The 13,653-nt window shown below is 52.1% G+C and overlaps 2 protein-coding genes across 4 annotated transcripts in view; one reads left to right on the forward strand and one right to left on the reverse strand.

Annotated features, from left to right (window-relative positions):
- Positions 1-13,653, forward strand: part of TBCD (tubulin folding cofactor D) — a 176,107-nt gene that overhangs the window by 54,647 nt on the left and 107,807 nt on the right. For both annotated transcript variants that reach the window (XM_049859168.1, XM_049859170.1), the window contains exon 14: positions 360-454. In XM_049859168.1, coding sequence (XP_049715125.1) covers positions 360-454 — 95 coding nt within the window. The remainder of the gene's footprint in view (positions 1-359; positions 455-13,653) is intronic.
- On the reverse strand, positions 3,320-12,699 carry ZNF750 (zinc finger protein 750). 2 transcript variants are annotated; one of them, XM_049859171.1, is made up of 3 exons: positions 12,531-12,699; positions 5,069-6,679; positions 3,320-4,928 (listed from the first exon to the last, which is right to left on the reverse strand). In XM_049859171.1, the coding sequence occupies exons 2-3, from the start codon at positions 6,502-6,504 to the stop codon at positions 4,190-4,192; spliced, it is 2,175 nt and encodes a 724-aa protein (XP_049715128.1). In that variant the 5' UTR covers positions 6,505-6,679; positions 12,531-12,699; the 3' UTR covers positions 3,320-4,189. The 2 variants fall into 2 exon arrangements, with proteins under 2 accessions (XP_049715128.1, XP_049715129.1); XM_049859172.1 differs by lacking the exon at positions 12,531-12,699 and having other exon boundaries at positions 5,069-7,321.

Genomic DNA, 13,653 nt, shown 5'->3' on the forward strand with positions numbered 1-13,653 from the left:
CTTAGGCTGGCACCGGGCGTGAGGTGGTGGCTGCGGTCACTGAGCACGGATTTGGTGACTGTTTTCTCTGTTAGAGGATGCTGGCACTGGGTGTTGGTTTTTAACCACAACGCACTCTAGGGCTTTTACACGTTCTCCTGAGATCTGAAGAGAAGTACTAAACATGCCTGTTGTCTTCATATTCAGTTGGAGTATTTCATTTCTTCAGCCAACTTGTATTGTTAAACACTCACTGACAGGTTTTAGAGAGGCTTATAAGGCCAGAGTATGGCCTTGCCAGTCTGTGTTGCTTGTCAGTCTGTGAGAGTTGACTCTAAGCTGAAGTCAAAACTAACCTCAGGTTTCCTGTGTGCTGTTAGCTTCCAGGAGACGGACAACGCGTGGCACGGTGGATGCCTGGCGCTGGCAGAGCTGGGCAGAAGAGGCCTGCTGCTCCCCGCTCGACTCACCGACGGCAAGTGTGCAGTGTATTTGTTTCATGTTTGTCAGAGCTGCTTCCCAGCACACGGGCTTTTGCCACTCAGCGTCTGACTTGGTGTGACTCTGCTGAGCTGCGTCCATCCTCACTGACTTGTTGACATACGTGTTTGTGTGAAAGAACAGATTTGACCAGTGCTTCTCAGCCTTGTTCTTTTTTGTTATTGGCATTTCCAAGGAGCCTTTTTGTTCATTTCTATAAACTGGATACAAGTTTCTTATTGGATATGCGATTTGCAAATATTTCCTCCCACTGTGGGGTTGTCTGTTCATTTTCTGGGTGCAGTCCTCTGATGCACAGAGGTTTGGATTTTGATAGTAACCTTATCAGCCTTCTCTTTTATTGCGTGTACTTGTGGTGTCGTATCGAAGTGCTCGTCACGTCACCAGGTCACGGAGGGTTACTCCTGGGCTTTTACTTCATCTCGTGTTTCTAAGTACAGACTCCTGAAGCTCATTTGTGCAGTGGGGGTGTGTCTGAGGTAACACAGCTGAGGTGGGGTCCTGCCTGTGGCTCCTGGCTGGTGGGTAGAAGTTCTTCTCTCTTCTTTTTTTCCTTATGCAATGGTCCTGCGTCATGTCTGGTGATGTCAGCTGGCATCCCCTGACTTGGGCAGCCAGTTAAGAGGATGTGGGTTCTGGGCCCCCAGAGGCAGCTCCTTGCTGCTTTATTTTAGGGGACCCCTCCTTTATTGGTCCTGGTGCAGGTTGGAAAAGACATTTCTTATGGCCATTTAGCACTGAATATTTAAATGTCCCCCCTTCTCCCATAGTGGTTGCCTGTCAGTCTCTGGCAGAGCAGCCGTGGGCTCGGAGCAGCAGTGGTGCGGGTCAGCCCTATGAGATGCGTTCTCATGGCCCAGAGGCTGTGGCACTGCCTCTCCTGACCCTCATCCAGCGTGCTTGGTTCCACGCGAGTCACGGGCCCAGGGGCAGACAGGAGTGGGAGCAGGTCCCTGGTACCATCCTCAGACATAGGCCACACCTCCCCTACAGACCAGGGGGTTGGTAAAGGCATATTTCAGTAATGCAGGTGCCGGTTGCAGGAGCGAGAACAGCTGGCTGTCCCAGGGACCTCCAGCACACTTGGAGGTGGGAAAGGTGGAGTGGGCCTGGGGTCTTGACCCCAATGTGGTTGGCTTAGGTAAGTGCTTGTGGTATGGTGAGGACACACCCATGTGGCCCCCTCCCACTTCTTTAGGGCCACTTCTTGGAAGGGGCCTCAGGATCCCTAAAGAACTTCCATATGGGCTGCACCCTTTCCCAGGTCGATATTTATGTTTGCATGTAAAGTTAACCAGCTGCAAGGCATGTTCTCTGCTGTACTGAATACTGTCAATTGAAGGTAAATCTGTTGCGTGTCTTTTAAATGTGTCCGGTGGAGTCCAGGGATGATAATGTGGTGTCCACCATTGTATAAGTGAAACATGTGGACGTTCTCTCTGACAGGAATCTTAACATCCCCTTTTCGACTCAGTGCGGACTTTCATTCCACTCTCCCAGGGAGGCCTGTCCTGAGGTGAGCTCGTACCCAGAGCATCTGTGGTGGAGCTCCCCGCCCTGTACCTGCAACAGAAGAAGGTGTTTATGTGGAAACATCAGTTTTTACATTTCGTATGGCCATAGGGCACTGAATGGTTAACATTTTTTCTAGATCGAGTTTTAAAAAAATCAGTGCAAGACAATGTAAAAATAACATTTTACCAAAATGCAGCTGTTGGATGAGTTTTTATCTGAGTGATTTGTTCAGGGTCTCAATGAGGAATACTCCACCTAGACTGAGGCAAGGCTTCATTTTTGTAGCTCTAAGTGCTGGGAACCCTGCTCACGTAGACATGCTGGTGGAGTTTTGTTTTGGCGCTCTTAGTTCCTGGGCCTTGCTGAGTCACGTGCCTGTTGCTGTGGGTTCTCCCCACACAGCTCTGCTGAGAGCTTAGAACTGACACCAGGGACGCAGTCATGCAGGCCTCAACATCCACACCACAGCTTCCACTTGTCCCTGTGACACCCTGGGGCACGACAGCCTGGGGCTTTTCACCCTGGGTGGGCTGGCAGTAGGCAGGTGGGCAGGCAGGTGGCAGGCAGGTGGGCAGGTGTGTGCTGGGTGAGAGGTCCCTTTCATTTTTAAAGTGGGAGAAAGGGCCATTGTGAAAGAGAATAGGGGACAGGGATAGGGACGGGGGCAGGGATGGGGAAGGGGACAGGATGGGGACAGGGTCAGGCATAGGGATGGGGACAGGATGGGGACAGGGTCGGGGATGGGATGGGGACAGGGTCGGGGATAGGGATGGGGACAGGGTCGGGGACGGGATGGGGACAGGGTCGGGGACAGGATGGGGACAGGGTCGGGGACGGGATGGGGACAGGGTCGGGGATAGGGATGGGGACAGGGTCGGGGATAGGGATAGGGGCAGGGATGGGGAAGGGACCAGAGATGAAGAAGGGACCAGGGATGGGGAAAACAGGAAGTGACAGGCCACTGACCACCCTTCCGCAAGCTGTAGGCTGAGGAAGTTCTGGCTCGGAGTCAGTCTTCAGAGCTTTCTGAGCTTCAGGACCTTGGGGAACTCTGACCTGTGACTCTGCTTTATAGGATAGCACACTCCCCGCCAGATACAGAGACACACAGAGACACACACCTCACACTCACACACCTTATCTGTCTGCTGCTTATAGCACAGCACCTCCCCCCAGACACATGTACACTCCACCCCCCAAATCTCTCTCTCACACACATTTCTCTTTCAGTGTGTTTTTATTGCTTCCTCAGCTGTAAGCTCTTCTTTATTGAGGTGGCACCCAACAGCAGCAATGTGACAAGAGACCCTGAAGGATGATGCAGCATTCATATTTGTCTTCATTTTATGTATCCTTAGAGTTCACATATGAGTTTATTGGAAATTAGCAATATATACATCATTTTAAGCAGTGGGAAATGAGGCTGAAAAAGTCAGAAAATTCACTGTAATATTAAAAGCAAACAGGGTACGTTAATAATACCATCACCAGTCATACATTTTCCCTAATGGAAATAAATTATTAGTATAAATATCCTCTCGATGTTTGTGAATTGTTTCCAGTTACGTAAATCATAGCGCTTTTACATCCAGACTTATGCTGATTCCTAAGAATTTCCCTGGCATTTTTTTCATTAATTGTTATTTACCCCAAAACACACAGCTAGATTGTGTCGAAAAGCAGTTAGAACAGTTTGTTCTGGTGCTAAAATATTTATAAGAAAAGTGTTTGTAGAGGATCTCCTACGAGATGGTGTACACAAAGAGTGGCCCTTTGAGCCTGTGTATCTCATTTGACATTTTACAAAAATGAAAGCAGACATTTTAACTCCTCGGCCTCAGAGCAGATGAGTCATTTGATGTATTCACAGACGTGTGTAGAAGCACCTTTAAACACTCATGCGAGCTGTTCGCGCTTGACTACTAATCTAAAGGTCGGCAGTTTGAATCCTTGCAGCGGAGCCTCAGAAGAAAGGCGTGGCGATCTGTTTCTGTAAAGATCACAGCCAAGAAAACCCTACAGGCAGTTTTATTCTGTACACATGGGGTGGCTGTGAGCCAGAATTGGCTCTATGGCGCTGGGTTTGGTTTTCTGATTTAATGTTTACGAAAGCCAAGTTACATGGCAGCTTTTTTGAGAAGATGATGGAATCTAGGTGAGGGTGGAGGTATGAGATCTGGCGGTGCCATGGTGTTCAGGCATTGAGGTACCGGGTCCTTCTCCTCAGCGTGAGCACTCTGGCTGTGTCGTTGGGCTTGGCTTTCTTTGCTCCTGGCTGGGACTTCCCTGAGTCCTTCTGGCCTGTCCTCTTTTGTGCTTTGGGCTTGAGTGCACTGCTCTGGACGTCCCGGCTCTCCCTGGTGCTGAGCATGGGTGCATCCTGCTTAGCAGGGGGCCCCTGGGCACTGTGCTTCTCACTGTCCACTCTGGTCTTCCCTGGGCTGTAGGCAGCGAGCTGGCAGAGGGCCACCGCAGCCGTTTGCTTCTGCTCGTCACTGCTGTCGACTGCACACTTGTCCAAGGCCCTCCCTCTTGGGGGTGCCGCTGACGGCACCCCTGCTGGGCCATCTGGGCTCCTCTTGCTGTCCGGCAGCCCCTCTTGGGGGCTGTTTGTGGCCATCTTGTGAGCGGCAGCAGGCTCTGCCTCTTGTGGAGGGCTGTGGAAGGGTGGTCTGGGCAGCAGGGTGTTGCATGAATCCTTCACAGAGAGGTTGAGAGGCATATCCTGCAGCTCGGGGAAGTCCTGCGTGTCTGTGAGGGCCGTGTCTCCGTACACGTGTCCGTGAGCTGCCGGTGCTGGCTTTGTCTCTGGCTTCTTGGAAAGGTTCAGTGGGACTACTCCGGAGCCATCCTGTAGGCCAGGAGGCACGGCCTCAGCTCTGTTAGAGGTGCCCCCTGTCTGAGAAGGGGTGTCTTCGTTCGCTGTCTCAAGGCTGGAAGAGGCAAGGAGAAGGTTTACTAGAGACCTGGCCTAGAAACCATTTTAGAGCTACTGTCTAAAGCCCGCCAGTAAATGTGAGCACAACCGTTAGCACAAGATGTGACTGGGGTTTTGCAAATGGGATTTCCTTACCTTCCTGGAGATTCAGCCCCGTGCGCCAGCGTCTGTGGACTTGGGCAGCCTGTGGACTTCTTCACAGGCTTGAAGGCCGTGAGGGTCTGCTCGGGTGGGTGCAGCCTCCCCAGGGGGCTGGGTGCCAGCTTACTCGAGAGGTCGCGCAGGCCCTCGCACGTGTGGGTTGTCTGCGTGAAGTTGGTGGGGCTTGGCCTTCCTGGGGAGCCGGTGGCCGCGCTGCCCGCCCGGGGGCTCATCTTGGCCCCCTCTGTTTCCCTCTGCCCATCTTTGGGGGTGTCCTTGGCTGGGGGACTTGGGCTTTCCTTACCAAACTCTGGGTGCTTCTTGTGGGAACTCAGGGGGGTTAACTTGGATGGACTCAGGGTGGAGTAGACCAGGGTGGTCTCCTCCAGCAGGTGGGCACCGTGGTCTCGCGCAATTCCAGCCATGTGTGGGAGCTTGAGTCCATAGGAGGAGAAAGGCGACTCTGGCCTGAAAAACCCGTAGGGGAGGGGCAGACCCGTGGGGTACTGCTGGAAGAACCTGTAGTGTTCGTATGTTGATGGAGGTGTGTTCAGGTGCTTGGGCACCGGCCCAGGGTGCGGAAGGAAGTGTCTCTGGTCCTGGGCCCCATAGACTGATAGCAGGGGATTGTCGCCCTCAGGTGGGGTGCCAGGCAACAGGTAAGGGGAGTAGATGGTGGCCAGCCCATGCTCCGTGTAGAAGTGTGGGTGGTACTCCGGGAGGGGGGGCTGCATGTAGGAGGAGATGGCACCGAAGCCCTTTGCGGATGGTATTTTGTGTGGGAACTCGGGCGGGAGGAAGGGCGAGCCTGCCTTCCAGGGGTAGCTGGGCGCGTGGAACGCAGACTTGGTGTGGAAGGAGGTGGCTTTGGCGGCAGGGCTCGGCAGCGCCAGCATCTCCGGGACCTCGGTGTGCTCAGGCCCCTTCAGTCTGTGCTCTCCGATGGGAACGAAGGCAGATGGGCGGCCGATGCTCTCCAGGACAGGCTGGGTGCCAGCGTCGTCACCCGGGCTCTGCGGTGCTGTGTCCTTATGCAGAGCCGGCTTCTGTGCTGGTGGCTTGTGGGGTGGATGTGTGTGCAGCTCCAGGTTTTCCTTGACGTCTTCCTTGGCAAAGCCCTGCTGAAGCTTGGGGTCAAAGTTTGGGAGTCCATTTGTGGCTGTCCTGGAGGACCCTGGCTTGGCTGTGGCATCTGCTGGGCTTGTTTGCTTCGGGTCTGCAGAGGAGGACTTGGAGCATTTGGGCATGCGGTCCTGCTCTGACACCAGAGTGATGGAGTTCTTGCAGAGGCCGTACTTCATGTGGTTGAACAAGTGCGACTTCTCGTTGCAGGTGAAGGGGCACTGGAAGCACTTGTACTTGAAGGGCTTCCCCGGAGGCCTGGGGATGTAGTGCGGCTTCTTGGGCTTCCGCTCCTTGAGGAGACTCATTTTCCTGTCCTGCTTCAGATGCCCTTCTTCCCTGTGGCACCCCCACTGCCTGACAGTCGGGCGTAAGGATGTTTCTTTAAAGAAGCGCGTGCCGTTTTTTTCCTGCCCTTTCAGAGCTCCTCCATTAGAGCCAGCCTACCTCCTGAGGGCCTGATGAGGACACTGGTGTCGGGAGCTGCAATAGAGGAGCAGACTGTTAGTGTCAGGATTGTTAGTGCTTGGAGCTGTGTGCTGACAGCCGGAGATTCTTTGCGTATGTCACTGGGGAACTGAAGTGAGTTCACTGAGATGCAGAAAACACGCCCCTCCCCCTGCTGTTCCCCAAGGTGTGCGGGGGCCAGGTGGACTCAGAATGCCCTGCTATGTGGTGTCAGCCCCCGGCACTGTGTGCGCTCGGGTCTGACCTGAGGAATGGCCTTGGCCAGCAGTGGTGTTGGGTGTCGGTGTTTGTTTTAGGAGCCTGCCGTGCTTGGAATTTCGGGAACCTATTTTTTTATGTGCAGTGATCTGAGGCTGCAGGTTCCAGGCAGGCTATGAGCCCCTCCCTGCCAGCACCAGGACCCCCGCTCCAATCCGCTTCTCCGTGTCCCTGGAACTGCCCACCCCGGGGTCCTGTGTCTGTGTGTGTTCCAGCTTGCTGCGCCACAGGGAGGTGACAGGGAAATGGTGTGCAGGAAGGTGGCTCTTTCTGACTGGACTGTGAGGATGCCAGTGAACAGATGCACAAACACGTGCACATGTCCTACTGAGAAGACATGCTCACAGTGAAAGGAGAGCGTAGCATGCGGTTTAGTGCTCTTGACTCTCCTGCCTGAGCTGTGCCATAGCTGGTGCATTCTGCAAATGAGAATGGAGAAACGCCATCCCAGAGTCTCCGTGGAAACAAACAGGACCAGCAGCCGGCTCCGTCAGCAGATGCAGATGCCGTGTGGTGTTGACGCAGCGTGTTTAAGTACTGTCTGCGTGAGCTGCGGTGCCCTGGGTGCACGCTGCTGTGTTCTTACTCTTCCCTAGTGCTAAAAAGCAGGTTAATGGGCTGGCTCTGTGCTCCTGACCAAGGGGATGGGTGTGCTGTGGACTGGGATTGGAGAGGGTAAGCCAGAGCAAGCAGGACCTGTTTTAGAAATGGTTAGGCTGAGATAGAAAGCTGTTACTGCTTTTAACTCTAAGGAAGGGGGCCTGTGGCAGGCAGAGACCTGGTGGCCCGTGGAGGCTGCCCTCGCTCGCCAGGAGCCTCGGCTCTGGGTGGTCCACAAGCTGGGCTGGCCTTTCCTTTTTGGATACCTCCCCACAGATGCTGCCTCCTCCCTCTGCTCACTCCCGGTTCCTTCAAGACCTTGCTGCACTCCTGGGCTCTCAATTTGTCCAGGGAACAAAGGGACCGGAGTCCTGGAGGGTGTCCCCTGAGCCAGACCGCCTGTTCTGGGAGCAGCTGCGTCAAGAGAGGTGTGGGCGGCAGGCGACGGGGGATGGGAGTCAAGTGGTGTACTTGGCTTAAAAAATTAAAAAAAAAGTATCTTTAGCTTTCAAATATTTTTCAGCATCTTAAAGATTAAATGGAAATAATTGAAGAAAACTGTTCAACTACAATTTTGCTTTAAATAATGCGACTTGTGACCTTTTAGATGTAAACGCAGCCTTCGGAACATTTGTTGGTTGTGGTGTTCGTCACTGTGGAGTCCGTTCCGACCCGTGGTGCCCCGTGTGTGTGGATGAGCTGCTCCTTAGGATTTCCTGCACTGTGACCTTTAGGAAGCAGGTCGCCAGCCCTTTCTTCTGAGGCACCTCTGGGTGGGTTTGAACCACCAATCTTTTGGCTACCAGAAGAGCGCTCAACCATTTGCGCCACTCAGGGACTCCTCTTCTAAACACCAAAAAAACTCAATGCTGTTGAGTAGATTCTGACTCACAGCGACACCATAGGACAGTAGAACTGCCCCATACAGTTTCCAAGGAGCGGCTGGTGCGTTTGAACTGCTGACCTTTTGGTTAGCAGCCCCATCTCTTGACCACTGTGCCACCATGTCTCCCTTCTGAACACAGGAGTGGTTAAAAAATCTTAACTGGAAAGCAGCGTTTTGCAAAGGAGAAATATGTGTGAGGAGTTTTAGAGACGTGTTTTCACAAAGAGGTAGCCACTCTGAATGCCTCTCCCCACCATCCCGTGTGCACCTGCTAGAGCTGAGGACTGGCTGAAAGGAGGAGGGGCACCGGGGGGTGGGAGTTTTAATTTTTATTTTTGATTCTTCACAGTGCGAGAAAGCTATCTGATTTTTATTCTAAGCAAACTGGTTTCTCTACTTGTTCGTTCATATTTCTTAAAAACGCAAAGAACAACATCCTCCCTCCCCAAACTGCCTCTGTTGGCATCTTGTTTTATGGCCCAGCTCTCCCTAAGACCCAGTCATTTACTGAGAAGTCATTTGGGTGGAGAGAGGCCTTGCCCTTGCCTGGGGCCTTACGGCTCTGTGAGAGTTTCTGTGTAAGAGTGAGAGGAAAGCCTGCGATTTGGACAGAAATAAGGTCTCCGCTGCCCTGTTGTCTGTCAGACGCTGGTCTGATCTACAGGGTGCCGGGCAGGAGCCCGGGCCTGCCCAGCGCCACCCACCGAGGAGTGTCAACAGTGGCCTGGCTCTTGACCTAGTAATTAGACCGTGTCCTGCTCCCTCCCCGCTGTGCCCCTGCCTGGCTTTCCTGCCTGGGGTCCAGCGCCTCTTCTCCCAGCACAGCCTGAAGAGCTCCAAGGCGCATGTCAGAGCCAGCACGTCACCCATGTCCTAATAGCGGTGTCTTTCTCATTTCCTCTTGTTAAAAGCAGAAACATGAGATAATTGTTTATGTGCTCGGCCCTGGGCTGGGGGGTGGGCAGGTGTGCCCCAGAGATGAGAGCATGCCCCTCACCTCACTTGGGGAAGCGGGCAGCTGGTGTGTTCTCCCCAAGTGCTTGCTGGCTGGGTAAGGTGCGGGCGTGTGCCGGCATGCCTCGTTCCGCACCGGCTCTGCGGGCGTGAGAACCTCTTTGAGTCAGGTTCCCATGATTGTATAGGCTCTGTCATGGCAGAGATCTGAAAGCTGATGATTTCACCACTGGCTGGAAACGTCGTGATCAAAATGATGACAGTTGCAAAACATTTATCAATTGTGAATCCAGAATTTACGATACCAAGCGTGAAAGGAATAAGCTCCCCGCCGGCTCCCAAAACCCAGGAGCACAAATTATCAAGCAATTTTCCTACAGGCGTGAGGAAATTACAGTGTTCATTTTGGAAGTAGTGGTATTTGTGTTGCTGATACTTTCAAGCAAAACAAACTTAAATTTGTTAATTTTTTCCCAAAGGTTTTACAGGAGGCAAGCTCTATGTAAATTGTCACAGTGCTGCCAGAAAGAATAATTGTGTTTATGTTAACATGTGCTCTTTAAACCAAACATTGCTGCGTCTATAGAGTTTTGGTCAGAACTGTCCTCCTCTTGCTCTCTGGCCAGTTGACTCACAAGAGCAGTAAACGTACTTTAAGGAGAACGTACTGGTGGCTCCCTGGTGGCAGTGTCCTGGCGGGGAGAGCGTTCCAGGCTCAGTGTTCAGAGGACAGCCTGTGTAGTGACAGCGCACCAGTGGTCAGGATGTTGGATTAAGGGACCGCTCAGGCTTGCCGGCTCATCCAAAGAGGGCACGGCTACCTGGGACCCGCGTGAGCTGGGTGTAGCTCATGCAGTCACAGAAGGGGAGTGGTATAAGAGAGAAGTGGGTGAGGGATGCTTTTGTGAGCTTCTGTGAGGTTTATGCAGTGACCCTGGCCAAGGGCCGGTCTGTCCCGAGGGACCTTGGTCTCTGCCTGGTTGGTTTAGACCTGTTCAACTTTGTCCTTTCCTGCAGCTGCTAGGGGTAAATATTCTGAAAAAAGGATATTGTTGCCAAAACGATAATCCAGAGCTTTAACTGTTTATCGTAAGTTTGAATTTGCATCCGGGGTGAAGTTTTTCCCAAGGTTCTAAGAGGGGTGTTTCCACAGGTCCTTTTCCTGGTCATGCAGATTTTACTTACGGGTGAGGAGCAGGGCCGAGATGCCAGTGAAGCAGGCTCCTTTAATTATTCATGTCCCTTCGGGAAACTGCAGTGTTAGCGTGTTTTAAACCTGGAGCTAGCGTAATCCTGGAAGGAGGTGTCTGTGACGGAATGGTTTCCATCCTCCCCCTACCCCAGTTGGGGGCCTGTTTCTGCCTCTGCACGTCCCCATATGCCCAGCCCTGGGGCACTGGGTAGTGCCCGTCCCTGTATGCCCAGCCCCAGGGCAGCAGGCAGTGCTGCTCCCTGCTCTCATATGGTCTCCCCTCAGAGCCAGTCTTGGTGGTTAGAAAATGAAGGCACAGCCCAAACGAAACAGCCCAATGCATGACGGGTGCCCTTAAAGCCACGGAGTGGCGTGAACGTGACCCAGCCCGATGTGGGTGTCCACCAGGCAGCCCTGCCACATCCGACTTCTCACATGTGGTAAACACCCCTGGCCGACTTTACCTGCGAGGAGAGCTGTGGTGGGCTGTCCTGTGTGGGCTTGGCCAGCCCAGGGCCCTCTTTGCATAACTACCCACAGGATCTGCAGCACATGGTTTCGGTTGGCCATAGGCTTTGTTTATCTTGTGTGTAAAGCACTAAACTGCCGATGCAGCAACTCTGGATAGCTCCTAAGTGTGGACAATTAATGTAGTTGCCAGTCCTTAGGGTAATAGTGAGTGGCTGGCAGGCTTAAAAAGTTCCTAAGGAGCTTGAACTTTGAGAGGAGTTTTTTTTTTTTTTTTTTTAAAGAATCTCGATAGGGCACAATGAGGTAATTATAGCTTAACTTTATAGGCCACGGCTGTGACGGGCTGGGCGACTCTGCTGCCCTATGTCACCTGTGAGCTGCAACAATTCTGCAACACCCTTGGAGGTGTCCAGCTGTCTGGCAGGGAGCCTCACCGGGCAGAGTGCTGTGAAGGGCATGCTATAATTAAAATATTGTGATGTGGCGTGATTACATAACTCAAGGACACGCCACTGTCGCCTACCCACCGGGTGTTGCAAGAACAAGATTTGTGAGTTTTATTCCAATTGAGCTTTTCCAGTGATTAACCGCCACTCCCTCTCAGACTTTCGGTTCTTTAAATGAGGGATAAACTTCAGGACAGCCATCACCTAAGGAAAAAATACAAGTCTTCTGGAACACAATTTGGAGGAACAGATCCAGAAAAACATCCAGTGGGTCTCCTTAATTTCTCCAGGAGACCACACGTTACGATCAGGGGCCCTCAACCCCAGGTGCACGGGGCGTTGAGGTTCTCCATGGCGTGAACCAGTGCTGATGAGCTCAGCGTACCTGCTTCCTTGGTCCTTGAAAGAACCAGCCTGATGCTCTGGAAGGACTTTGTTAATGCAAAATAAAACTACTACAACAAACGCAGACACGTTTTACCTAAACGAAGTCTGACTTTGGTCAGATTTGGCCAATAAATTTGATCAGCAATTGTTCTATAGATAAGAGCAACTTCAGAAAAGGAAAAAAAAAAAAAAAGTCTTTTGTATACAGAAAGATCTTCTTTGGTTAAGTTTTGTTTTCCTAAACTTATGCCAAAATAGTACTTACTTTAAACTTTAACCAAGTTTTTAAAATTAAAGAAACTGGAAATTAAAACCAGTAGCTACTGTCTTAATCATATATATCTATCTATGTATACACATGAGCCTTCTTTTATGTTGAAATTTATTGTAGTTTATTTTTAAGGTAAGCAATAATCTAAATTTGTCTTAAGGTTGAAACTTTATGACTTTTAAGGAAGAAATGAGGACTTGATTTCTAAGTAAACTTTTTCACGTTCTTAGAATAAATAAAACTCCCTAATAGTGGCTTCCCTCCCACCAGTGCACCTGCTGGGTCCTGAGTAATCCTTACAAAGAGAACAGAGCAGACACCTGGCAGGTGCCCGCCACCAGACCCTTAGCGATACACCTGACAGTCGTTTTCAGAGAAAACTTAGAAGCACAAGTACTTACCAGCCTGGGGAAGCGCAGGAGGCCTGATGGCTGTGGCGGCCGTGCTGACAGTGCCCAGGGAGAGGTAGTACCTGTTCTCACTGACTGCAGGTGAAACTGGAGCCGGCTCTTCCAGTGGGAGGGATTTAAGTGTAGGAGTTGAGCCCTCGGGGCGTAGAGATGCACCTGATATTATTCCTGCCCGCAGCTAGGGTTCGTGTGTTTGCACCAGGGTGCTGCTCCAGCTCAGCATTACCTCAGCCTGCTCTCCACGCCGGGAGCAAAGTGCTCGGCTCCTGGCTACCGTCTCAGTGCTGTCCACAGCGTGGAGGCTCCAGGGGGCTAGGTGTGTTCATGCAGAACATGAATTCACACTGTGTAGGTTGTGCTCGGGTTGGTATTTGAGGGTGTAATAAAGACATCTGTACGAAGCTCTAGACATTGGGGCATGTGTATGTAGCTGCAGGTAAATTCCTAGGCTGATTATTCCCCGTGTGTGCCCCAGAGCAGCCAGGACTGCTGGCTTTCCAGCAGGAAGCCACTGCGGGGCCTTCTCCCTCTTACGCTGTCCACCCTTGCCCACCACTGCTGCGAGAGCCAGGTGGATGGAACTCTTCCCAGCTACGTGCAGGAACCTGCCAAAGCATGCCCTGAACAGCCACCAGCCCGCGGCCGTGCGGCAGCAGCCGTGGGAAATTGGTTCTTCCCGACCTCACACTGTCTCCCCCCACTTTTTAAAAATGACTGAGACACTTAATTTTTGAACCTGCTAGTTCAAGCCCCGCCCCCCGCCGCCCTGCCGCCCCGCTCCAAACTGCTTGCCCTTTTGCTCTGTGACGCTCACCTTGTTTTTCGTGGGGTTGGACTGTGGTGTGGGTTTGGGGACAGGGAGGGGAGAGGATATGAGCTTGTGTGAGCCTCTGTCTGCGTGTCAGAGCTGCCTAACAGTGGCCCTGGCACTGTGGCTCGGGGACAGGCCTGCCGGGCCAAAGTGGTTTGTTTTCTCATATGAGGCTTATGGTTTCACTTGCCTTTTCCTTTAGACCTAATTCTTTTAAAAAATTTTAGTTTTGTCAAAGTTATACATCCTTTAAGATTTAGTCAAAGCTAGTTCTGTAAGCCTTGTTACAAACACAGCAGCCCC

Source organism: Elephas maximus, chromosome 19, assembly GCF_024166365.1.
Source record: "Elephas maximus indicus isolate mEleMax1 chromosome 19, mEleMax1 primary haplotype, whole genome shotgun sequence".
In the NCBI taxonomy this organism is placed as follows: domain Eukaryota; kingdom Metazoa; phylum Chordata; class Mammalia; order Proboscidea; family Elephantidae; genus Elephas; species Elephas maximus.